Raw genomic sequence first — 26768 nt, 5'->3', positions numbered from 1 at the left:
CATTCTCCTTCAATGGAAGAAGTAACTTCGCCAATGTGCGACGGGGCGTAGTGCCACACCAACCGTCGGCGGCTGCGGAGGCCATGGTTACCGGGCCTCCAGCAGAGCCACCCACGCCCCTGGCAGAGACAGCACAAGCCGACTTGAGGGCCCGCCGGCCCTCAAGTCGGCCGTCCGAAAGGTTTCTCCCCAATGGGAGAGGCCTAAAACACACACACCCGCGGTGTCGCAGAACTCCAGCGCCTCAGGAGAGGCCATGGAGACAACTTCCAGTCCGCCCCCGCAACTGCGGAGGCACAACTCATTCGAAAAAATGAAAAAAGAAAGAACCCCAATAACGGGTCCTCAAACACGAGGGACCTAGTTATTTATAGCCACACCCCTACAATATAATTAAACATGGCGTTCCTGATACATTGGAATTGTCGTGGACTTATCAAAAACTACAGTGACATAAAAGATATCTTAAACACTTTTTCTCCTGTGGCTTTTTGTTTACATGAGACAAACTTAGGACCACAACATAAGAACATTTTAAAGAATTACTAGGTATTTCGTTGCGACTGAGAGCAAGCGAGTAGGCTCTCTGGAGGTGTCGCGATTATAGTCCAAAATGGTGCTGCTACTCATGAAATCAGGCTTCAAATGAAATATGAAGCTGCAGCAGTGACCGTCCTTGATTTTAAAACAATTACAATATGTACTGTGTATCTGGAACCACATCTAAATGTTACACTTCATGATTTAGAAGCACATTTTAAACAACTACCAGAGCCATATGTAGTAGTAGATTTTAATGCACACTCGCTTTTTTGGGGGAGTGACCAAACACACTAGAGGCCGTATCCTAGAAAATTTTATTTTATCAAATAATGTCTGCCTGCTCAATACAGGAAAGCACACATACTGCTCTCCGAACTCTGGAAGAATGAGCTGCTTAGACATATCTTTTAGTTCTCCGTCAGTTTTTACAGATTTTAAATGGGATGTTGTTGACAACCCCTACGGAAGTGATCACCTTCCTGTAAAAATTAACTTATCCCCACCACAAATCATCCCAAGCAAACCACGTCGTTGGAAGCTACACTTAGCAAACTGACGCTGTTTCAAGAACAGGCCAGCCTGGAAAAAGTTTTTTCATATAATCTAAATGTCGACGATCAGAACAAATTGTTCACAACCTGTATTATTAATGCCGCACGGCTAGCTATTCCTCAGTCCTCAGGAGTGGTTCGACATAATCATAAAATCTGGTACACGCAAGAATGTAGGGAAGAAAAAAAAACAAAGCATGGGGCATATTCCGTAGATACCCAACCCATCATAATCTTGTAAACTTTAAAAAGGCCAAAGCCAATGCACACCGCATCCGTCGCGATGCTGAGAAAACTTCCTGGAAGAACTACATATCATCAATCAACAGTTCAACGACATCCAAAAATATGTGGGAACAAGTCCATAAATTAAATGGCAGCTTCTCCCCTTTCACAATTCCATATTTAATAGCTCCTAGCCCGCAAACAAGTATACCGGAACAGGCAGACGTACTAGGGGAACAATTTTCTAATGTTTCAAGTTCCTCACACTATACTCAATCGTTCCTGAAGCAAAAACATACAATCGAAAAACAAAAACTTCCTACAAGTGGCTCTACAAATGAGTCCTATAATACATTAATCACACCTCACGAAATCCAAAAGGTACTGTCCGCAGGTAAACAGACGGCACGTGGCCCTGATGAAATACATTATGAAATGCTCGCTCACCTCTCAGACGCTGCTGTGAATGCACTTCTGCAGTTCTTCAATAAAGTATGGGTATCGGGAAAAATTCCGGAGGCTTGGAAAAAAGCCATGATTGTACCGTTCCTGAAACCTGCAAAACCACCAACCACCCCAGTAGTTATAGGCCTATAGCTCTCAAAAAATGTCTGGCAACATCATTTGAAAGTATCCTGAACATTAGGCTGACGTTTACTCTTGAATACGTGAACTCCTTGACATCCACCAGTGCAGATTTAAAAAAATGTGTTCAACGGCTAATCATCTCGTCCGCCTAGGAAATACAGTCCGAGAAGCATTCGTACACACAAGCAGCACTGTTTAGCAGTCTTTTTCGATATCGATAAGGCTTACGATACCACCTGGAGGTTTCGTATTCTCTACGACCTAGCAGAACTTGGTATTCGTGGTAGGATGCTGAACTGCCTGAAAGATTTCATGTACGCCTTGGTGCAACCCTTTCGAAGAAATTCGTTCAGGAGAATGGAGTGCCACAGGGTTGTATTTTAAGTACGACACTTTTCATAGTAAAAATGAACTCCATAGCAAAAATCATTCCAAGGTCCATTATGTATTCTGTATATGTCGATGACCTTCAAATACCATGCACATCCTACAGCTTACCAACATGCGAGAGACAGATACAGCTCACATTGAACAAGCTCGCGACTTGGGCAGACAAAAATGGGTTTAAATTTTCACCCCAAAAAACAGTTGCTGTCCTCTTCTTACTCAAAAGAGGCCTGCAGGTTGACCCCACCCTACATCTAAATGAAACCGTACTTCCAGTAAAGAATGAACAATAATTTTTAGGCATAACTTTTGACAAAAAGCTCACATTCCTACCACACATAACCACCCTCAAAAAGAAAGCTTCCCAGTCACTAAATATACTCAAAGTACTGTCATATAAACATTGGCGTTCTGATAGAACATGTCTTCTACACATTTATCGTTATTTAGTACGTTCCTTCATTGATTATGGCTGCATAGTGTATGGTTCAGCAAGACCGACATACCTAAAAAAATTAGACCCAGTACATAACTCAGGCTTGCGTATATCATGCGGTGCATACCGAACGTCTCCTATAACCAGCCTTTACGTAGAAACAAACGAACCCCCACTAGAAACTAGAAGAGCCGCTCTAACCTGTGCATATATTCTTAAGGTACAATCTCTACCAAAACACATTTGCTATCCCGTTGTAACAAAATGCCCTTCATGAGTACTTTTCAACAAGAAACCACAAACTACAAGACCACTGCTCCTGCGATTCGAAGAGATGTGTCGGAATCTAGGCATAGTGGACTCTTCACATGGCATTACCCACAGACAAAATCCACTACCCTCATGGTTCATCTTTCCGACAGCTTGCGATCTTACTTTAACACAGTTCTGTAAAGCACAAACTCCGCCACAACACATTATTCAAGAATTTCTGGCACTAGAAGAAAAATACAGCAGTTTCACAGTTTTTTCTACGGATGGTTCGAAAACAAATGACCATGTTGGAAGTGCAGTTGTCAAAGGGAACTGGGAAGAAACAGTAAGACTTCCGCAGTGCACATCCATTTTCACTGCTGAATGTTACACCATTCTTATAGCCATACAGAAAATAGTAAAGGAGAACCTCGCAAATAGTATCATATACACAGACTCCCTAAGTACGCTCACAGCTCTTCATGCCAGAAATGCAGTCACACCATTATTAGGAGACATTATACACAATTTAATAAAAGCCACCACACAAGGACTGAACATTAAAATATGCTGGGTTCCGAGCCATGTCGGAATTAGTGGCAATGAGAGAGCAGATGCATGCGCGGCACAAGCCCGGCACAAAGAAATCACAAAAGTAAAGATGCCTTCTAACGACTGCATGAAGTTAATGCATCATAAGCTAAGGAAAATGGCAGTCTGCTTGGAACAATGAAGTAAACAACAAATTACACCTGTTAAAACCCATGTTAGGCGAATGGAAATCTTGCACACACCAGAAACGTTTCAAAGAAGTGATTCTGTGCAGTGTTCGCATAGGACATACACACCTAGCACATAACTTCATTCTAACAAAGCAAGACAAACCCCAATGTGAACTATGTGAAGATGAACTAACAGTGAACCATATCCTATTTTCATGCAGAAAACTTGAACCACTGAGGAAGAAGCTTTTTACCATATTTTACAAAGAACACACCCTTTTCACCCAGCTTTGATTTTAGAAGATGCGCTTGTTGATGTATCATATGTTTTTAGCTTTTTAAAACAAGCAGGAGTTCTCATAAAGTTTTAAAACCCCGCAGAGTGCTTAATCTACATATTACAGAACACCTCATCCACCTTCTTATCCCTGAGAAGAAGGCTGAGGTCTTTAGTTAATTTGTTGGGATTCTCCGGGCTCTTAACCAGACAAGGACTCACTGAGGTGTCCCAACTTTTTTAAAGAATCTATACGTAGTGTTTGGCGCATGATAGCCTAAGCTGCTTATGTGCCATTAAACTCAACTCAACTCTTTTTATTCTCATCTTTCTGGCCTTTCGATCAGAAGGTCATAGCCAGTTTGTCTTGTACAAACACAATAAGAACTACACATGGCGTGCTTTTTGGTAGTGCGTATATTCACGTGTGTGAGGATTGCACAGGCAGTCTCCTCGTGAGCAGATGGCAACTCCTTGCGCAGGCGTCCAAGCTGGTGTCCAAGTCTGCCTTTCCAGAGGCCGCATCCAACAATGAGTGGGCACGCTACCTCTACTACCTGGGGCGCATCCGTGCCATTCAGCTAGACTACTCTGAGGCTAGGCGGCATCTCCTGCAGGCCATTCGCAAGGCGCCTCAACATGCTGCCCTGGGATTCAAGCAGACGGTGGGTGCAGTCAGCTGCTACCGGGACGAAGTTAATGGTATTTGGTTCTGCAGGTGCACAAGTTGGCCATTACCGTTGACCTGCTGCTGGGTGACATACCAGATCGGTCCATCTTCCGGCAAGCACCCCTGCGACGAACCCTGGCTCCTTACTTCCAGCTCACCCAAGGTGAGTCCAAGAAGGCTGCAGGCTGTCCTACTGCTAGAAACCTCAGAGGATGAAACCAGTGAATTTTTCAACACTGCTTTGCACTAAGACACTGGCTCCACTGCCACGATGCTGGGGAACTCTGGTTGGCACTCTCAACATGCTGGCTCTTGCTGAGCCACGGTGGCACACATTGTAAGCTGAGCCATCTGCTCCATTAGTATGTTCCTCACAACGCAGCTGCCATTGTTAAAAAGTTTAATGCTGGATTCAATATTATCACCAAGTGCCATTCTGCTGAAAGGCACAGGAAAAGCCCCAGGCACATTTAATGTCGGTCATTTAACAGCACAAAACCTCGACATAATGAAATTGTCGGTATTGGCAATTTGCTTCATTATATAGAAATTTGACCTGTTATGCAAATACAGTGCTCACAGAATGAAACGCAACGATTGTGAGCATACTGTAGTTTCATTTCTACAGTCAGCGGTCTGTGTGACATCGGTGTAATTTTGGCTTGTGCACTTATGTAAAAGTACGCATCACATTTGTGACCCAATTCATAACAGTATGACGCGGCACACTTGAGCAATGGCACACATAGTGTCCTACTTAGTTTCCCTGTCGCATTTCATTCCATGAGTACTGTACAATCACCACAACATTTTCCGAATTATCGGTGAATCGAAGAAAGTAAATTTGAATGAGAAAAAATTCACTTTGCGGTACTTGAGAGTTTGCTACAAAAGCCCCAGGCTTCATGCCATGTCGACAATATCTTCACATTAGTAGTACTAATTAAGCGAAGCAAGCCACGCTTTCGCATCCACTCTGCCCCACATCTGATGATGTCGTCTGCAGTAGGCTGCCACTATTGTGAAAAGTGTGCCTCTCGCTTCAATGCACTTTCGAAACTCAACATACTCTCCAGTACTAGTAATATCTTGATGAGGGCTAGCTGGTTCATATTTAGGACTGAGATTTAACTGTATGAATAAAACATGGACATAAGAAACACATACCACAAACAAGTGCTGACTGCCAACTGGAAGTTTATTTGAAGTTCACCAGCCATTTTTATGCCTTTTCCACCATAGGCATGTGTGCACCAGGCATGTATATTCAGCAATATGATAATCTTACATGCGAAAAGCGATTTCTTTTTCTGGCAAAGCATGAGAGGGAGTGCTTACACATTTATCTCCTTTCTTTCGGATATGATAGAGTAAAAGCTCGTTAATTCGAACTAATGTAAGTCAGAAAAAAATTGCTCTGTTAAGGTGTATATATAGTCTGACGTAGCGACAGCCCCTGCGCACACACGCTCTGTCACGTTGGCGAAAACAACGTCTATAGTTCGAAGCACTGGTGCAGCCAACGTAACCGCTGGACGTGGCCGACGCAGCCCGACGTCGAGATGGCTACATGGCTCTTGCTCTATCCACGCATTCGTCGCGCCGACCCACAATGATGCCGTGGAAAAGGTGCCCACACAGCATGGAGCTTGAAGGAATGCCACGCCCCTGCGCGAACGATTGCAGGCAGCCGTTCAAAGCAGTGCGCGGGTTGGGGATCATTCTGCGCATGCTCCCAAGAGAACAGCCGACGGCGCGTGCATCGAAGGACGGCATTTTCAGCTGGTGCAGCACAAGCACCGTAGCGTTACTGACCGCAGGAACCAGAGCTGGTGCGCCCTAAAATGCACTCACGAAACGCATCACAGCCTGCTGCGATGTTTTGGTCTCTGCTGTACTTGCACCGGCAGCACGCTGCCGAGTTCCGCTATTAGCGGCGAGGACTTACGGAGTCGCCATCTGTCGGAAGCGCCTTCCTTGCCTAGTATGAGGGATCACGCGGCGCGCTCCTCATAGGTTTCGCTTACGGCGCTCAATAAAAACACCACGTGGCAGCCCTCCTGGACATTTATGTAGGTACTCTCAAAACGAGGGAAGTTTTTGACTGTCGATATAATAATCTTGGGCAAACTGAAAGCACAGAATCGTTTACAGACGCTATCTACCGAATACGCAGAGTGAACGCCACTGGGCGCGGTTGCCATAATTGAGTCTCCCGAACCTGCTTTTTACGTGAAAGGTAGGCAAACGCTGAGAGTAAACTATGTGAAGTATGTTCTTATAGTGGGCTTTCTGTATAACCAAATGGGGCATAACAGAATGAAGCCTCAATCCAGCGATCGCACATGTTTGCGGTGACCGACTGCACGTCTGCATGCATGTCAGCGCACTATGTTTTGCTTTCGCTGTGAGCGCGCTTTCACACCATGCCGTGAGTGAGCTTTAGGCCGTAGCATATGAGCATATGACAGTACACTAGCAACCATTGTTGCGTGGACGCTATCAGAACTCTTCAAAAATAATTCCGTTATAGAGACTTCGATGCCTAGCTACGGCGACTGTGATGTGCCGTCGCGACGATTCAATCTTTTTTTGTCTTCTAAATTCTTGGACATTTCAATAATAGGTCTTCTTAGCGTGCGATTGTCCTCTGCTTCTTTTTCGTAATCCAGTGCATTAATTCATAACACAACCGTATGCCGTGCCTTTTTTGCATCTTACCGCTTCCTTTCCGTTTCAGTGAACTAGCCAGTATCTAGCACCAACAAGTTCATAGACCTAGCCATCATGACATTAGCTGGGCAGCGGGCGTGGGCAAGCGTCTCAGTGCGCGTTTTCTGCTACTCACCGAACATCGCGCAGTCCCGGCGCCATAGCAGAAAGTGTTCCTCGCGTCTGTGCTTGCTGCATACCCCAGTGGTAGCCGATGGCTGCCTGCCGGTTTTAAGTTTCGCCAGCCAAGCTTCACGCAGCTCCTTGTCTTGCGGCTACATGTGAATAAGGCTGACACCCGGCTCCATTGCAAACATCCGGCACTGCTAAACCGAGCAGTAGCCTACCATGCTGCACGCCTCCAAAGGCAGCCACTGCTTATTATAGTACTTTCAAATGTTGTCAAGCAGACACCCAAGGCGGTAAAGCCTCACCGCTTAATCAGAACCGCGCCGCAGATGGGATTTTAAACTTTCGTTTTCAGCTTGCTTCGGTGCTTCCGAAGCAGCCGACGCGGCCGCTGTGTCCACGTGATCCCTCGTGCCACGTCACACCGATGGTGGCGCTAGCTTTTCCAGTGGTGGAGCTCGCCCTCACTACGCATTGGTGGCGTTCAAACACATATCCCAGCTATGCTTTTTGGTATTGCGAGCGCTGACAACGCATGCATGAGACGCAAACTGCGTTTAGGTTTTGCGTTGGGCATGCTATTTCACTGATTTAGCGGGAGCTCCAAAAGCTGCCCCAAAAGATTTGCGTAAACAAACATAGCTGCACCCATCGAAGCGACAGCTCTTACCTAGCACCAAACTGGGCCCGATTCGGGGTAACACGTGATTTTCGCAAACTAGAAGTAACTCCGATTATCGCTTTCTCTCAAATAGTGTGTGTTATGAAGATTGGTTTATTAGACGCTGCTGATTGTGAATTCGTTTGTAGATTTTATGGCTCGTAAGCCTAACATGGCCTAGCTTGGCTGGTGAAGGCACGTAAGGTTGGTTAATCAAAACTAAGCACAACTAATTGTTTCCTGCTAATTGAATAACCTTTAAATTGTATTTAAACGATAAAACGCAAAAGTCAAAATTACTATTTCTATCATAAAATGGCATATCTTATTTCATTATTTCTAATAGCTTTTCTTTGGTGCCATAGTGGTGCTGTCAGCGTAAGATGCTATCCGCAAATGCAAAGCCCTCTTTTAAAACACTTCACTCCTACCTGTCCCAACGCTAACACCCGCAAAGCTCTTTGGGGCCCCAAGCTATTGGGGCCTAAGCATGGTGTTAGCTAACTAATACTAGCTAGCTAATACTAAGCATGGTGTTAGCGCGCACAGCAAACATAAACACATCACACCCAATGACTACGGACGCTCGCTGTCAGAACGCTGGGTGAGGAAACGCATCAGCAGCAGCGAGCGAAGTGACATTCGTGCTGTCTATCGCTTCAGTGCAAAGTGAGTGCCGAGAACATACAGCACGCACAGAACTACGAGGCACCGACGTACAGGCTGTTTCACACTTAGGGGAAAACTCGGAGCGCATTGCATCGCGATGTGGCGAGCGCTGGAGTCAGGCGGCAGCAGCAGCTTGCGCAGGCGCTTGAGGATGGAGTCTTTATCTGCGCCGTCTGCTACGGCCGCATGCGCTTAGTGGTGTAATCCACCGTACCAGTCCAAAGGGGACACTCATAACATCGATCCATCCAGTGCACTCATCTATTTCACCTGATGTCAAGCAGGTGAAATAGGTGGCAGTGTATGTGTCCAGCCGAATGCAGCAACAGTTGAAGGGAGGCATGCTTTCTGCCTTTTACGTTCACCCCTGCAGGGCACATCGTTTGCCACCGCGTTTGCCACCGGCGGCACCGACCCCTACCCTGCAGCTCGCTCCAATCACGCGGAGGCGAATTTAAGGAAATGCGTCAGTTATTGTTGATTTGGCTGGCTCGGGTTTATTATTGTTAGAACAGTCGGCGTCAACGACGTCGTGCAGTGCAAATGGTATGAGCTTTGCAAACGTCGCAGGAAAGCTTTTTCAATTTTGCAGTAGACATGGCGTTGCAAACCATCCATTTGCGAAGGCCATAAGTCGGGAACGTGTGTGAAGAGTCCAGTTCGCCGTGGTTCACAATCGTGGCAAAAGCTTAACTCTCAATGTACAGACTCGGTGGTCATTCTGAGATCGGCCTCTGCACAGCAGGTGCCTCAACCAAAATGTGCATGTGCATAAAGCTGAAAAGTACTCACTTTGAGCATGTGAGTGAAACAAGCTTCAGTTTTAATTTATCCTAATCCAAAATTCTGGCAGAACCCATCTCGTGATGAATGTCAAAGTTATGTCGCGACAGACCATATAGCTACCCCTGGAGATGCGTAATGTACGAGGCATGTATGCAGCTAGACTCCTCTCGTGTGCTTCCCTCTGGACACGCTGCAACCTGTAGCACCACCATGGCTAATGTGGTAATATGTATGTATTCATGCAGAATTATGTGAATACTATATGTAATATGCAGGGTGTTTCTACAAAAAACTTCAAGTAATATTTAGAAATTGCCGTTCTGAAACAAAAGGACTGTTTCTTTGGAGACATGGTGGCAGTGCTGCCGACTACGGGGGTGATTGGGGATAAGTGGTAATGAACTGCTAATTAACAAAAATATTTTAATTTTTAAATAGCGTTTCAACAGTCTCATTGTGATTGGGAGATTGAAGTGAGGTCTCTGTATAAGCCAGATCAACTTTTGGATCTAGAAAAATGTGGTTACCCGCAGAACTCTGGAATGACGAGTTTCGGCTACCGGAGCCCACAAAACCGTAAACTGGCAGTAAGCGCAGAGCTGTGCCTCCTCGAGGCTACGTTCTGCTTTCGTTGCCTTGCCTTACCTGGGCGACACAGGCAGAACGTCTCCTCGAGGGGGCTAAGCTCTGCGCTCGTTGCCGGTTTCGGCCCTGCGACAGCCCACCAGTCTGTTGGCTGGCGGGCCAACTTTTCATCGCACTATGTGCCACCAGGCCTAACCAGTATCGTTTCGTCAGGATCCTGCGGTGAGATCTACAGTTTGGTGCGGAGTTAACGAAAATTTCTTAGTACGAGCAGCCATATGACATTCTGAATGTTGAGAAATCACTCAAAGAAAAGTGAGGGTTAGGGGACAACACAAACAGCAGCGACTTTGTTCATAGCAGCTGTGTTTGTGATCTATGAAAATCCATGATAGAAAAGAGCAGACAGAAAGAGTAGCACCTGACTTTCTGTCTGCTCTTTCCTTTCACTCGTTCTTTCTTTTTGTGAATTCTTGTGCTACAAAAGTTATGTCTTGCAGTGTCAGTATAGTACAACCGCCCATAATAACATCGTGCGAGCACCGACCAAAAGGCCACCAGCACCTTGCGGGGGGGGCAGACATGTCGCTGTGACTGGCATGCGCTTTTTAAGCCCATGTGCGCAGAGCATTGTTATTAATGCACGAGGATATGGCACTTGTACCATGTTATTAAAGAAGTGGGTGGCTGTATGCGATTAACTTGTGGAGACGAGCTGTAGAAATGCTGCTTGCTGGGGCAGTTGGTTCATACTGATGCTTTAGAAAACTAGCGGAAAAAAAAGTGATGCAGGCATGTTGTATTGTCTCTTCTATCCTTAGTGTTTGCGTCTCATTTTTTTTTCTTTCTTTCATTGGTTTTCTCACGTATCTGTGGAGATGAGTTTAGCAAATGAAACGCTTTAACAGATGAAATAGACAATGGCAGCTTGGGGACAAATAATTCGATATTGAAATGCATTATTAACCATAAAATCAGGTTAAATCTGCATTTACCTTTATTTTATGATACAATAATAAAAAATAGAGCTAGTTGAAGAAAAACTTGAATCTCTGTATAATACATAATGGATGCAATTTTTCTGAAAGTGCTAACTTCTATAGCATGTTATTTAGTTAATTGCAGGCAGAGGTACCTTTTTGCACCGGTACAGTAAGTTACGGCTGCAAAGCATTGTTTCCTTGCTCCAAGCAGCAAATTTTGCTGCTCCAAAAGCATTTATTTCTGCTTAGAACTGCGATTTTTCCTCCTCTGAAAACTGTTCAAAAAGACCAAGTGCAGCTTCTATCACTGCAAGAGAGACCTCCAGGTATCGTGAAACTAATGCACACGTCGTCAAAACAATTGGGCGAGTCTGCGCCACCGGTGCAGGCTCACCCCTTGGCACACTGAACGACGAGTGCTTCAGTGTTCTACCGACTTCGGAGCTTTCAGCATGCAGGGGCTGTCTAGGAAATCAGAACCGCGATGATGAGAGATGATGTGAGTGTCTACGTAGTGGACATGTCAATTTTGGCTGTTGCTGAAGTGGTCATTGGGTGGGCTGGGGTATCAGTGAGAAGTAAGCAGGCGCGCACAGCCAGTTTCCATCTCACTGGTGCAGATAATAGAATACCCCCCCCCCCCCCCCCACCTAGATGCAAATAGGGCCAGCTGTGCAAAAACAGCACACTGAGGGGACATCTACTGCTATGTGGTGTCTCAGCTTGGTGGCCCAGCATCGACTTGAGGCTCAGCTTGTCTCTGCATGCCCCGTACAGCAGTACGGTGACTGGTGCCTTCTGTGCAGCGGTGCGGGCTGGCAACCTGGGTCGGTTTGGCGAGGTGCTGGAGCATTTCGGGGCCAAGTTCCAGGCTGACCACACGTTCACACTGATCATCCGGCTGCGGCACAACGTGATCAAAACGGGCGTGCGCATGATCAACCTGTCGTACCTGCGCATCTCGCTTGCCGATGTGGCCCACAAGCTGCAGTTGGACAGTCCCGAGGATGCCGAGTTCATCGTCGCCAAGGTGGGTGCCTCTTCTGCTTGGCTGTGTTCCAGTACACGTCGTAGACAGCTAAGCGTACAGTGGCCATCTTAGTTTCATTCCATATATGACAAACCCATCAAAGAAGGCAGCTTCATGAACACAACATCCAAGTAAAACAATGATGCACGCTACTTTCCGGTCCAAACAAGATGCTGGCTGAGTAGAAAACTGTAAAACTCAACAGGAAAGTCATCTGCACACAAGAAAACAGTCTTGCTTTCCTATGCACTATTGTAAGTTACATTCTGTTCTACACATGCAAAGAGTTAAAATACAGCTATTATATGTGCTTTTCATTTCTCTGTGAAGTGGCGTTGTTAAAACGCCTGTTTCAAGTATTGTGGTTGCATCATCCGGTACACAGGATGTGGCATGCGGGCTCCTGAAAGCCTCTTCCTCCTCCATTCCCATGTGCCACCTCATACAGCAGACGTTGCATCACAGAAAGGCCTTCGACATGGTTCTAACCCCATTCCAATGCTTGAAGTTGTCTACGTAGACTGCCTCCGATGCTGGCCAGAATAGGAACACACCACTGGTAGTGTGCCGCAGCAGTAGTGGCAGCCTTGTTGTTGTGTGCCCAGGCCATTCGCGACGGAGTGATTGAGGCCACCATCGACCATGAGCGGGGCTGCATGCAGTCCAAGGAGAACATGGATATCTATTGCACCCGGGAGCCCCAGGCCGCCTTCCACCAGCGAATCTGCTTCTGCCTGGACATACACAACCAGTCAGTCAAGGTAATGAACCACAGAAATGAACATTGCACTCGCAAAGTATTGTCGCAACACTTTGTTTTAGATGCTACTGATAATGCTACTGACTGACAATAGTATGCTCAGGTGGCCTGCAGGCTTTACTCTGTCGAGGGCTGCTCTGCAGCAACTTTACGTCTTTGTTAGCACCGCCCAGCCTGTGCTCTGTTGTGTCATCATCGTTATCATGCACTGCTATGAAGCATGAAACTGGAGACTGGAAGAAAGGGAGAGGAAAATTGGTGATTCAACAGATCCGGCAGATGTGTACAATGAAAAGATTTATGCTGCTAAGCTTCTAGCTTATCGTAAAGACCCGCGTATAATACGAACCTGCATATAGTACGAGGTGACATTTTTGGGAGGTGAAGTGGAAAAAAAAAAAGTTTTATCCACGTATAATACGAGTTAGCAAAACTCGAGGAAAACATTTATTTAAATTGCACTCCGCACTTCAATCACTGTCTTCCTCAGCGCGCTCTCTTCAGATAGTTCTTCGTCAGACATATCTTCCCAGAGGTACTCATCCTCTGTGCTATCGAGCGCATTCGAGATCCCACAGTTCTTGAATGTGCAATGAACAGTGTCCTCTGGTATGCTGGCCCATGCGTCCACAATCCACTTGCATAGCGCGGCTGGCGAAGCCTGCTTCAGCCGCCCGGTCAGCGTCACTGCAGACCACCTGAGTGCATCCAATCTGTGTAACACCACTTGACCCCGTCCTTCAATGGCTTTTTCACACAAACATCTAAAGGCTGCAGCTGAGACGCCATCCCAGCCGGGATAACGACGAGTTCAGTGTTGGATTCACGCAACAGTCTCTTCACTGAGTCGGCCAAATGGCAACGAAATGCATCCAGCGCAATGATGGACGGGAACAACAACAGTGCACCGGGCCGCCTACACCAGACAGACTATCCAGTCAAGCACAAGATTCTGGTTCATCCAGCCTCTCTCATTGCATCTCGCGACCACATTTTTTGGCAGCTCCTCATTTTTAGGCACTGTCTTGCACTTGAAAACGACATAGGGTGGAAGCTTGCGTCCTTCTGCCGTGCACGACAACATGACGGTAACTCGCATTTTCTCATTGCCAGTGGACCGGACATAAACTTGTTTAGAGCCTTTTTCGTGTACGGTGAAGGGCGATGGGAAGTCCAGATAAACCGGCGTTTGGTCAGCATTGCCGATTTGCCCTAGCTGGAAGTTCTTCGACTTGTGCAGGGAAATAATGTGGCGCTGGAAAGCCACAAGCACCCATTTGAACGATTCGGGCAGCTTATACGAATTCAAAGTTCGGCGGCATAAGGAAAAACCAGCACGGTACATGTAGCGATACATCCAGTGTTTGCTCACTTTGAAGGCGGAGCTCGGTAGCCCTTTTTTTCTTGCAAGCTCCTTAGCTTTTGCCTGCATAAGCTCCACGCTCGCAGCAAGGTGTGTGGCTCGCTGTTGGCGAACAAACTCCGTCAGGGCGAGTTCGAATTTTGGGGATGTCCCACTCTTCGGGCAGCAAAAGCTTCTTCGTGTTCCACTGCACACAAAAAGGGCTTCCTTCTGTCAACGTCATCTGCGAATGCTTCCCTCGTTGACGCCAAACTGCCTCCTGGCTGCACTGTTGCCAATGTCCTGTGCGACTAAAATAACCTTTCTCTTGAAAGTAGCCGCATACTATTTTCGTGGTCCAGACGCCTTGGTCCTTCAATGCGGAATAAAAAAGATATACATCGCAAAGCGTGGTTCGCACGTGTGCTGCCAAGGTGTGCACTCAACAATAAAGAAACAATGCTGTAGTCACGCAGCAATAACGAAACCAAGCCGTAGCCACAGAGCAATAAAGCCAAGCCGTAGCTACGCAGCAATAACGAAGTCAAGCTGTAGCCACACAGCAATAACGAAACCAAAACTTCTAGCCGAAATTTCTGACTGAAATTTTCATTCGCATCCACATATAGTACGAGGCGAAAATTTGGGACGCTAATAATAGGAAAAAGAACCTCGTATTATATGCAGGTTTTTACGGTAACTGTAAAATTCAAGTGCTCATTAACCCTTTGAGGGAGCGAACTAGGAATGAGCGCGGGAGCGAACTAGTGCTAAAACAAACCATGCAATGAAATCGAGAGAGGGAGACGTGTGAAAAAATTCCCTGTATTCCCACATAGTGGCAGCACATGACAGAAAAGAAAAAGTTAAGAAATTGGTGCGCTTTTTAAACGTACAGACGGCACCGTAAATATAGGGCATCGACTATTTTGGGCTTCGTTAGCGGCGCCGTATATTTACGTCATTGACCCTCAAAGGGTTAAGAACAGCCAGTACATGCAGGAAAGTGTCAGGATGTCCTTGTAACCGGCACTGAAACAAGAGTAAAACCAGCAGAGTTGCAGGGTTTTGGGGTCAATGCATAAAATAAGTACAGCAGCGAGTTCGTCGCTGCTCGTGTGGCATGGTCGTCGGCGCCTCCTCAAAACCCAAAGTAGTGAAGCCTAATCATTCTAGTATTTGCCAGCCGCAACGCTTGCGGAATCTCGTCTCTGTAGCCATGAGTCGACGCCATGAGTGTGTAACCATGAGTCGACGAACTAGGCGGAGCGACACTCTAGCAGAGCGGAGCAGGGGGAGAGCAACGGCAGAGGACAGAAACAGAACGGTAGCCGAGTACGAGCGAGCTGACTGGAACTGAATGAACGTGGTCAAATGGTTTGGATGCGAAGAGAGACCGAAGAACTGCCAAACTTGGCAATAACCAAGTGTATTCTACTTTGCTGCTGGCATAAATTTTTAGTAGGAGTGTAATCATGAACATGTGTTTTTAAATGTTTAAAATGTTTTACACTTGGTTACAGCAATAGTAGCTCTGAGTTTGGCTGGTTAAACTCTGTGCCATCAGGTGGCTGTACTGTGCAGGCCGCTCAGGACTTTTTGCCATGACTGCAGGTCTGAAACGCCATAATCGAAGCCACCACCGCCGCCATTTTGATTATCTCACTGCCTCTAACAGGCGCACTCGCACGCAGATCCGCTGGCAGCGTAGCCACTACTGTGACAACACTAGGCCTACCTGCTCAGATGTTCGCTACCAAACTTCTTGCTGTTCTTTGCCGTGTTTTTTAAAATTATTCTTATTGAAACAATTCGCCGCCTTCAGCAATAGCGCCGACTCCGCCTTTGTAATCCTCACCAATGACTTCAAAGCTCGGAAAGCACAATGTGTTGCATAATGCAGGTTCCCGAAAGTCAGCTTTGTCTCAGTACAACAGTGTTACGCGTTGAAGCATACGCAAAGTATGGCAATGAAGCATACCAAGAGTTGGAAGGGACAATTGTCACGGGACACAGTATGTGTTCCTTAATTATACACGCACGCAGCCACTCTCCTCTCAGAGTACTAGCACTGATACGCCTAATAAGTGTACTGGCTGGCCTTCAGGGGGATTTCGGATGCGCCGCTAATGATTTGAGCCCTTGGAGGCAGTAAAAGGCATGCATTATTTTTTTATTGGGATAGCAATTATATGGACACTCCAGGCACATTTCCGCTGTCGCCATTGCCGCGAGGTTCCCGATGAGGTAAAGCGTGGGAGGGTGCGCCAGCAAGGAACGCTCCAGATGCATGCCCTCTCCTGTGGTGCGTGAAGCAGGGAACTGAGATGAGGGAGGAGGGAGGTTCTTCTCCGGCAGCTTCTACGTGCCTCGTTGTCCGCGGCATCGACTATGACGTTGGCCACGCGAATAGCGGACGCCGTTGTAGATGCTTTGGCGGACTCCATGAGGGCGTGTTGCCGACGCTCGTGTGTCTTAAAAGCGGTCTGCGACGTGGCCAAAGTGCGTGCCCATGCGGGCGTCATCTTCAAAGCGATTTGCAATGTATGCAGAGTGTGCATAGTGCCAGTAGCTTTGTATGCGCTGTGCTTTGGACGTTTCATTTGCGCTGAAGCGACAGTGCACAGAGGTCAATTCGCTTGCTGCTGCCGCGATTCCTGACTCCAGAATTTTCAGACATTTTCAGCTGTCATAGAGCGAGATGTGTTTATGTTTACCCGTGAGCGCGTGACAACGTGCTCGCAAATGAGTATATAAGTATATATAGCAAAAATTAGGCTTACATCGAACAAAAATAGCAGTGGCTCCCCATATAACGAACGTAAAGCGGTGTAAAAGTGCCCCCAGAAGTTGGCTTTCCCAGGGTGTCTACCAACCAGGAAAACGGGGAATTGTCAGGGATTTTGAAGTCTGGAAGAACTCGGGAATTTGTGCCTTTATCAGGGAAAATTAGCTGTAATTTTGTTGAAAGGGTCAAAAGTTGCGGTAATGCTGGCTCGAGTGACAGACAGGAATCGTAATGAATCGTATTTGCGCCCTGTCGTCAGCTGGAGGAGTTGACAGTGTACATTCAACGACAGACTTTCCGGATTCCCGATAATTTGGACGGCTTCACTGCACCACCACATACCCCATAGACTCAATGTATCAGGACGCCTGAAATTTCGGACACAAGAACTCTTCGCCGTACGATCTTCCGGACATTTCGCCCTGACCACAGGTCCGAAACAGCGTTATTAAAGCCACCACCGCTACCATTTTGATTACCTCGCCACCTCAAATCGGCACTCTCGCACGCAGATCCTCTGGCAGCCATAGCCACCACTGCGGCAATTCTAGGCCTAGCTGCTTCGACCTTCGCTGTGAAGCTTCTTGCCGTTGGGTGCCGCGCTTTTTATTGAAAGAATTCGTTGCTGTCAGCAATGGCACGGACTCCGCCTTTGTGGTCCTCACGATTGGCTTACAAGCTTGGAAAGCATGGTGCGTTGCAGAATGCCGGTTCCCGCAAGTCAGCTTCGCCTCTGTACAGAAATGTTACTTGGTGAAGCATACGCAAAAGTATTGCAGGGAAGTATAACAAGCGTGGGAAAGGGCTATTTCCACGGGACACAGTATGTATTCCTTAATTCTACACGCGTGCACCCGGTATTTCCTGTCACAGTACGAGCACCAATATGCCTAATACGTGTACCGACAGGCCTGTAGAGCGTTCTCGAATGTGCCTGTGGCGAATTGAGCCCTTAAGGGCAGTAAATGACATGCATTTATTTTTTCCAACTGGCCAACTTTTCGGGCATTTTCGCGGCCCCTAGGGAGTTAGAAAAATCGGACGTGAACTGTGCAACTTACCAAGAAGATGCTTCAAATGGTCTGTGGGGCAAACGAGTGGCGGAAGGAGGACAAGAACAGAAAGTACCTACGCATTGGGAAATGAACAGGAAAGGAAGCGTGCTGCTGCCGTTTTGAGCTCAAAAAACAAAGTGTTGGCAGATGCCAAGATGCAGGTGTCCCTCATCCAAACCAAAATAAACTCTTTAAAGCAATGAAACACAAAACTGAGGCGTCGTGCGCGGGCTGAGGGTATGCCAGGACAGTTGAGGTTGACTTACGAGCTGTCGAGAGAGAATCTCAATTGCGACAAAGTTCGGGCCTCGTACCACAGAGCTTGCTATCAGTTGATAGAAATAGGTCATGTTCGAAAATGTTTGCTTCTGTATGGATCTCCTTTTTATTTGTATTTGTCTGACTCAATTTGCAATTTTTTTAGAAGACGTTTTATTTGTTGTGCATTTTACTAACCTCTCCATTCTATTCCTTTTTTGAATAACATAAACACTACTCCTTAGTATTCAAGTTGGATTAAAACGTGTTTTTACATTTTTTTCATATGCTTACTAGAGAGTGACAGTATCGGGCGGTATGGTTTCAGTCCATCTTGACATAAAACATAGTTCTGCATCACTCAGGAAATTTTGCAAAGGCAGTCGGGGAAAACCTGGAAAACTCAGGGAATTTGGAAATGTCAACTTGGTAGACACCCGGCTTTCCCTCGTGGTGGCGGGGAAACCTGGTGGCGCGGCTCCATCCAACTGCTCTCCCTACCGTGAATGCGTTGCTTCGGGTGAGCCATCAGCAGACGCCCCGCTGCCAAAAATTACCCTGGCCCGCCCACAGCGCTTGCTCAGACAGCCAAACAGAGGCTCTTGTGCCCTCGTCGTGCAAGATGACCCAAGTACGAGTTGTCCCGCTTCTTTTCTGGTTCATTGTGTTTGCACCTTCTGAGCCTTCTCCCGCAGTGTTGCCGTAATGAAGCGGCAGAATTCACCTTTCGTAGTGAAGCTAGAAATTATAAATCAGGTCGAACGCGGTGAGAAGTCGGATGTCCGCGCAGCGTGCAAGATTCCGAGGAGCACTCTCAGCACGATCTTAAAGAATACGGGGGAGATTAGGGCTAAAGTGGCCAAACTCGCATCCTGGTGCTCGTGGCGCCCGACGCGTATGCATGGCTGTGTACAAGTGGTTCATACGAAATTGCTTTAGACTTGCCGGCTTCCGCATGTTTGGTGATGACTGTAAATTCTTATAAATCCGACGAAGCCGTTGCCAGTGTTGCCAAAGTTTGGGGCTAGCTGTCAGAATTTGCGGAAGCTGTTGAATCAACGGTCAACGAGTTTGTGAGTGCAGATGATGGTGTCGTGACCACGGGAGAGCCCGAAAACGAAGACTACATTGCCGACATCGTACTGAGCTTGTGTTAAAGTGGGCACAATGAAGAAAGCAACAACGGTCCTTTGCCCACATCCTCCGAGGTGATTAGTGCACTCACACTAGTCCGGTGCTTCTGCGCAAATGCGGTGTTACGAACGGCCTGCAAGGGAACCGACCTACAAAATTTTCCCAGCCAGCCGCAGCTGCGAGGGTGGCAAGCTTCCCAGAAGCGACCATGCAAGCCTTCCCCACCGGCCACGGTGACTTGTTTAGTAGAGACGACGGTGTGCCGCACTGTTATGACTAAACGCAGTCGGCGGACCAAGTATTGTTCGTGGATTTGCCGTGACCACCACGGCTTGTTAGAAGCAGTGGAATTCCTGGGAGAAGATGTCTGGCGGCCGTCTCACGGGGCTTAGAAGTCGTGGACAGACGCGGTGGCCATTGTCTGCGGAGTCAACACTGGGATGAAAAGGTGCCTGCTCGGGGCAGAACCCATGTCTGCGAGAACCCACTCACCTCGGCGTGTTCAGTGAAACCTGTGCAGAAGTGTTTGTAAACCCTCCCCCTCAAAGGCAGGTCGGCTACAGTGACTTTAAACGCTCCGAATCGTTAGCAGGTTTGAACGGCCGTTTTCCCTCACCTAGAAATCTAGGGAGGACATAGCGTATTTAAGGGGGGACGCGGGTCTTGAAATCGCGAAAAATGGTCAAAAATGGCAATTCTTAAAAATTGCGTTTTTGAAGTCTTTAATGTCTCAACTATGCCTCTGCAAAATATTATGGCTCAATTCCTACTCGAAGTATGAAAAAAACGGCAATTTAGAAACGTCGGTGAGCCGAAATTGAACGCCAAGCGCGAAGGTTTGCCTCATTTTCAAGCTGCCGTAGCTCCGCGCGCCGCGAACCGATCGGCGCCATCTTGGTCTCGTTTGAAAGCTGGTTTCCCGCTCTCCATTCTGGCGCCTCTCGGCACGCTGTAGACCCCCGTGCAGCGGAGAGATCGGCACCCGTTCTCAAGCGGGAAATCGTCGCGAGACAGCCGCTGATTGGGTGAAACGGGCGCCTCCTCGAGGCGCAGCCCTCTGATTGGCCGTGACGCGTGCTTCGCCTGCCGCGGCGCCGCGGCCGCGTTGTTCGACTCCTTCACGTCGTCTGCTTTCACCTGCGCGCGCGTCATTTCTCGCGCTCCTCTTTGTTTCCGAGTATATCTCGTTCTGCCTTTTTCTTTATCGTTCCTGTAGATATTTTGGCTATTGAGTCGCTTCTTTTAACCACGAATTTCTTGCTTTTGCGTGCCTGGTGTCTTTGTTCCGCGTGTCACGATGGCGCGAGACGCGCGCTTGAAAGCAAGCACGCGAAAAGAGGCGCGCATGGAACAAGAAGAGCGCTACATCGTCGAGAACTACAGCTTCGGTGATGCCGCAAGCTGCTGTGCCCTTGGTGGATGCGGCTGGACTGAGCTCGCCAACAACAGCTTCGCCGGAGGACGCGGCTGAACAAACCCCGTCGACTCTAGCTTCGCCGGTGGACGCGGCTGGACAATGCCGATCGGTGTCAACTTCGGTGTTACCGCAAGTCTCTGCAGTGTCGGTGGATGCGCCTGGACTAAGCCCGTCGAAAATGCGAACTTTTGAGACGCTGTAAGTCGCTTCGGTTTCCGTGTCGTCGGAAGCGGCAGAGCCGGCTGACCGAAGCCTAACGTCGACTTCGGCGTTTCCGCACGCCGCTTCGGTGCCGACGGACGCGGCTGAACCGAGCTCGCGTGCTCAACGCTTCGACACGGTGTTTTTCACGGAGGCGGAGTGCGCGAGGCGCGAAAAATACGCAGACAACATTAAAACTTCATTGGCGAAGAAGTCCGCGACTTCCCGCAAGTTCGAGCTAATGAACGTCGGCACAGAAAGTGAAGACGACGATCGCGGCACAGAGTACATCATCGTTGATCTCTCTGTGCTAAAGAAGCTGTTTGCGTCCTCAAGCTGCAGCGAGTGTGGGATAGCCACTCCAACTCGCAAAGTGCAGTGAGAGAGAGCAGTGCGAGAACCAGCAGAGCTATTGTAGCACAGCTTGGTTACAGTCCTGGGAGCTGCCTCATTCGTAGGAGCCGTGAAAAAGATAAACAGAGGCTGTGCAGGTCTGATAAAAGTCACACCAATGCTGAAAAGGTGAAGAAGAGGATGGCCAAGAAGCACAAGCCTGACAGAACCCAGGACTACTGCCCAGGACTTTTGTGAATGTGTGGCAAGATTCACAGAAAATAACAAGTGACTTTCTGAGCTCTTTTTCTTTCTTTTTTGTCAAGTGCCAATGCAATACAAAGGTTTTCACAATCTTTACATGAACAGATTTCTGTGAATTTGGTGTTATTGTGTTCAGTAATGACTGGGCTGCATGCTAAAGCATTAAATTTTTCCATGTGATTGGTAAACAAAAGTGGCAGAGTAAGCAAAACTTTGAATGCAATTTTCTCAGCTTTGCTTTTTCGATCAAATGCCTTTGCCTTACAGAGCTTTTCATAATGTTTGCATCAACTGATTTTATTGAATTAGATATCGTTTTTTTTCAGTAAAACCTCAGCCACATCCTAAAGCTTTCCATTTTTCATTAAAACCAATAGACTAGCAATTAAGTAAGATGTAAGCTAATTACTCCCGCATTTTTTTCTTCCTACTTTGTTATTCATTCATGACCTATATGATGACTTTTTGAAAATTTCTTTAGCTTTAGGATGTGCGGTGGGCCCTTGGAAATGACGGCTATTCTTTAAAACTAGTTTTTTTAATTAAGAAATTATCATAATGGCCCGTAAGAAAAGACCTATGTGGGATAAATTATTTTGCAATATCTTCATTTCTAGATGAGATATATAAAATCTGAATATACATTTGGGATCAGCATTCGATGATATATCTGCATGCCAATTTTCAGAAAGATATGTTAAGAAATAAAAAAAAAGTTTTCAAGACCCTCATCCCCCCTTAAGGAGCCATTGGCGCCTCCTCGGTGGGCTTTCCTCTTTCAGTCATGTTAGACTGATGAACTGTAACGTTCTCATGTAGGTACTGTAAATAAATCCCATATTCCTCATTCTCGATGAGAAGCAGTCCTTCTTTTCAACAACGTCCTCAGCTTAGATAAAGTGGACGACGGCATGGGCCAGCTACCATCTATTTCATACCCAACCCCAACCATTACAGCGGGAGGTTGCAGCCTCAGCTGCTCTGACTCCTTAGACAATGTGGAGAAGTGCTTGCGTCGCAGGCAACGAAATTGACCAAGCAGAAGGAGATACAGGACTATTTCATGGGAAACTAAGCTTGTTTTATCAATAAAGTGATTTCATAAATTAAATATGCTTTTATGACGTTAAATTTTTTAGCACGCTCATATCGAATTATGCTCTACCGTATTTACTCGCATAATGATCGCACTTTTTTATCAGCAAAATTGACACAAATTCAGGGGTGCGATCATTACACAGGTTAAATTTCCCGCGAAAAGAAAAAAAAACATTTCATCCTGCGTTTGCTACGGGATGCGGGTGTGTGGGACACCAAAATAAAAATGGCGGCCGGCGGAGCAAGCCGAACACGACTTTTTTTCTTCTCGTGAGTACATTACGCGCATTGAAACAGTTTCTTTTGTATCAGTAATGAATAATATCATTAATATCAGCAAATTTGCGGCATTAACGTAGCCATGTCCACTTTGAGCGGACATAAACCGATGGGCGCACGTAGCTGCCAGTGACATAGGAACACATGGTGGGCATGCTGCGGAAACTGCGGCGTTTGTCTTCACTATTATCCTAATACGGCACGTTTCCACTAAGGGTGGGCGAATATCTTAGCTGTGTTACAAGCGTCGGTGTATGAATAGGGTACGCTTCTAACGTATCAGTGTAAATGTGGCTACTATCGTTGCCACTTGCGATTTGTTGCGTGCCCACGAGTGCAGATGAGAAGAATCGAAAGGCGCCTTTTTTGTTGTTGTTGTTGTTGACCACAACCATTATAAAGCCTACACATAATAAAGGCAAGTTTGGTTGTACCTCTTTTTGTCATGGAAGTGCAGAAAGTGATGAAAGTAATGAAATGAGGCATCTACTTTGTTTGGTGCGTGCAGACTGCTTGGTTTGTCTTGGAAGAGTCGTTCGCGTAGCATTCGATAGATGGTAAGCGCGATCATTATTATTATATTATATCATTATTATTATATTAGGTAGACTTGGCACACGACATATCGCTGCGGCAAGTTTGGGGTGCGATCATTACACGGGAAATTCTTAAAAATCGAATTTTGACGACAAAATTCAGGGGTGCGATCATTATGCAAGTGCGATCATTATGCGAGTAAGTACGGTATATTGTACTGATGGGTGGGGTCTTTTTTTTTTTTTTTTTTGAGTTCGATGTAGCTGGGTTCGACTGTATTTATGTAGGATTCAAGGCAGATTGTAGTTTGTAGTTTCTAGTCTGTAGGAAAACATGATAAACATTGCATGTCCATGCTGCACGTATCTATAACCGGTCTATGTTCACATAAGGCTGCTATTTGCTATTTTTTCTAAAAACTTCCTAAACAGGGTGTCTACCAACCGGGAAAACCGGGAATTCTCAGGGAATTTGAACAGTCTGGAAAAACTCAGGGAAAACTCCGGGAATTTGTGCTTATATCAGGGAAAATTAGCGGTAACCTTATTGAAAGGAAACGAAAGTCGTGGTAATGCTGGCTCCAGTAACAGAGGAATCGCAACGAATCGTCATTGACGCCGTGTCATCGGCACGATGTATTGCCAGAGTAGTCAATGACCGATTTTCTAGACGTCCGATTTTTCGGACATTCCCGATAATTTGCATGGCTTTGCGGCACCACCACGTACTCCATATAGTCAATGTATATTGCCCTGACTGCAGGTCAGAAATGGCATTAATCAAAGCCGCCACTGCCGCTATTTTGATTATCTCGCCGCCTCGAACCGGCACTCTCGCACACAGATCCGCTGGCAGCCGTAACCACCACCGCGGCAGCGTTAGGCCTAGCTGCTTCTATGTTCGCTATTAAGCTTCTTGCCGTGCGGTGCCGTGTTTTTCATTGAAAGAATTCGCAGCTATCACCAATGGTACCGACTCTGCCTTTGTATCATCGCGATTGGCTTTGAAGCTCGCAGAGCACAGCGCGTTGCGTAATGCCAGTCTCCGAAAGTTAGCTTCGCCTCAGTACAGTAATGTCAGGCGGCGAAGCATAACAAGTGTGGGAAGGGGCAATTGTCACGGGACACAGTATGTATTCCTTAATTATACACACGTGCACCCCCATCTCCTGTCACAGTACGAGCACCGATATGCCTACTAAGTGTACTGGCAGGCCTTAAGAGCTTTTTCGGGCGTACATGTGGCAATTTCAGCCCTTAAGGGTAGTTAAAGACAGGCATTCATTATTTTTGGACTGCCCGATTTTCTGATATTTTTGCAGCCCCTAGGGAATCAGAAAAATTGGACGTTGACTGTACAACTGACCAACAGGATGCTTCAAATTATCCATGTGGTGAAAGCGTGGTAGAAGGTGGATGCGAAGAGAAAGGACTGACGCACTCAGGAATTAACGGGAACGGAAGTGTGCCGCCGCCTTTTTTAAGGAACTTGAGCTAAAGAAACTTAAGTGTTGCCTGACGCTGAGATGCAGATGTCCCTCATCCAAACCAAAATAAACTATTTTAAGCAGTGAAACCCAACACTAAGATGTTGTGTATGGGCTGAGAGTATATCAGGACAGTGGAGGTTGTCTTCCCAGCTGCTGAGAGAGAACCTTAGTTGTCACAAAGTTCAGGCCTCATGCAGATGAGCTTGCTATCAGTTGATAGAAATAGCTCATATTAAAAAATATATTTACTTATGTATGCATCTCCTTTTCATTAACATGTTCGACTCAATTTGGAATGGGTTTTACCATTTCTTTCGCTGTGCATTTTACTAACACCTTCCTTCTGTTTTCTTTTGAAATAAAATAGATATTACTCCCTGCAATTCAAACTGGATTAAGTCATTTTTTTTGTTTCAGCATGCTTACTAGAGAGTGACAGCATCGGACAACGTGGTGTCAGCCTGTCTTGACATAAAACAAAGTTCTGGCTCATTCAGGGAATTTGGCAAAGGTGCTCAGGGAAAACCTGGAAAACTCAGGGAATTTGGAAATGTCAACTTGGTAGACACCCTGCTAAAGATTTGGTTTGAATAATAAGATGACAGAACTCTATAGTCATATATGTTTTTATATAATGTTAAATTTTTGAGAAGCACTCGCAGTAAACTTGTAATATTCGAGGCTGCCAACATGTCAAATTACTTTTTCTTTTGCATTATTAGAAGTTTTTGTATGTTTGATTTAGTTACTGTTAGCGAAACTAAGCTACAATAGGTAATTAGAGAAACAAATAATGCATAATATATTTGAATTTCAAAGTCTTGAAGGAAAGAAACCATGCCATTGCACCACTGACTGATGCACAGCTGTGAAACATGTGAATTCCATCTAAGACTTGAAAGAAAATGTTACACCAAGCAATATATGCTTCTCAACTATTTCAATTTCATCATCACCACATTTAATGACATTCTCACTGCCTTGAAAAAACATAACCTTTGTCTTTAAGGAATTAATTTTTACAGGGGCCAGTTAACAAGTTTATCAAATATCGGGGTACATTCAGTTGAGAGCTTGTTTGCGTCAGGACCAGAAGTATGGTACAATCAACTGTGTAAGGAAGAAGACAGGACAGGCGCAATGCGCCTGTCCTGTCTTCTTCTTTGTGATTGTCTACAAAGCGCATTCAATCTTTCCTAATTGTTTACAATGCTGTTTATGTAAACATTAAACAGCAGATGTCCCAACACGCTTCCCTGCAGTACACCTGTTGTTATGAGTAGCAAAGGTGATTTGTGTCCCAATACAAATATGCGGATTTCTGTCAGATAGGTAAGACTGCATTAAGGCTAGAGGTTTACCACATACTCCAGACTCGCCGTGGTTGCATAGTGGCTTTGGCATTGCACTGCTAAGCACGAAGTCATGGGATAAAATTTGATGGGAGCGAAATGCAAATACGCCCCTGTATCGTGCATTGGGTGCACACTAAAGACACCCACGTGGTCAAGATTAATCCCCCACTGTGGTGAGCCTAATAATCATACATTGTGGTTTTGGCACGTAAAAACCCAGAACTGAATTTTTTGCTGTGTATATCCTAAATC

The 26768-nt window shown here is 46.3% G+C and overlaps 1 protein-coding gene across 2 annotated transcripts in view; it reads left to right on the top strand.

The window, feature by feature from the left end:
- Nucleotides 1–26768, top strand: part of Rpn3 (regulatory particle non-ATPase 3) — a 144547-nt gene that overhangs the window by 108471 nt on the left and 9308 nt on the right. For both annotated transcript variants that reach the window (XM_050177374.3, XM_055070104.2), the window contains exons 7-10: nt 4464–4646; nt 4700–4814; nt 11983–12206; nt 12812–12967. In XM_050177374.3, the coding sequence (XP_050033331.1) occupies nt 4464–4646; nt 4700–4814; nt 11983–12206; nt 12812–12967 (678 nt within the window). The remainder of the gene's footprint in view (nt 1–4463; nt 4647–4699; nt 4815–11982; nt 12207–12811; nt 12968–26768) is intronic.

This window comes from Dermacentor andersoni, chromosome 5, assembly GCF_023375885.2.
Source record: "Dermacentor andersoni chromosome 5, qqDerAnde1_hic_scaffold, whole genome shotgun sequence".
Lineage (NCBI taxonomy): Eukaryota > Metazoa > Arthropoda > Arachnida > Ixodida > Ixodidae > Dermacentor > Dermacentor andersoni.
The sequence above is the reverse complement of the archived record's forward strand: the minus strand, read 5'-3'. Positions and strand labels throughout refer to the sequence as shown.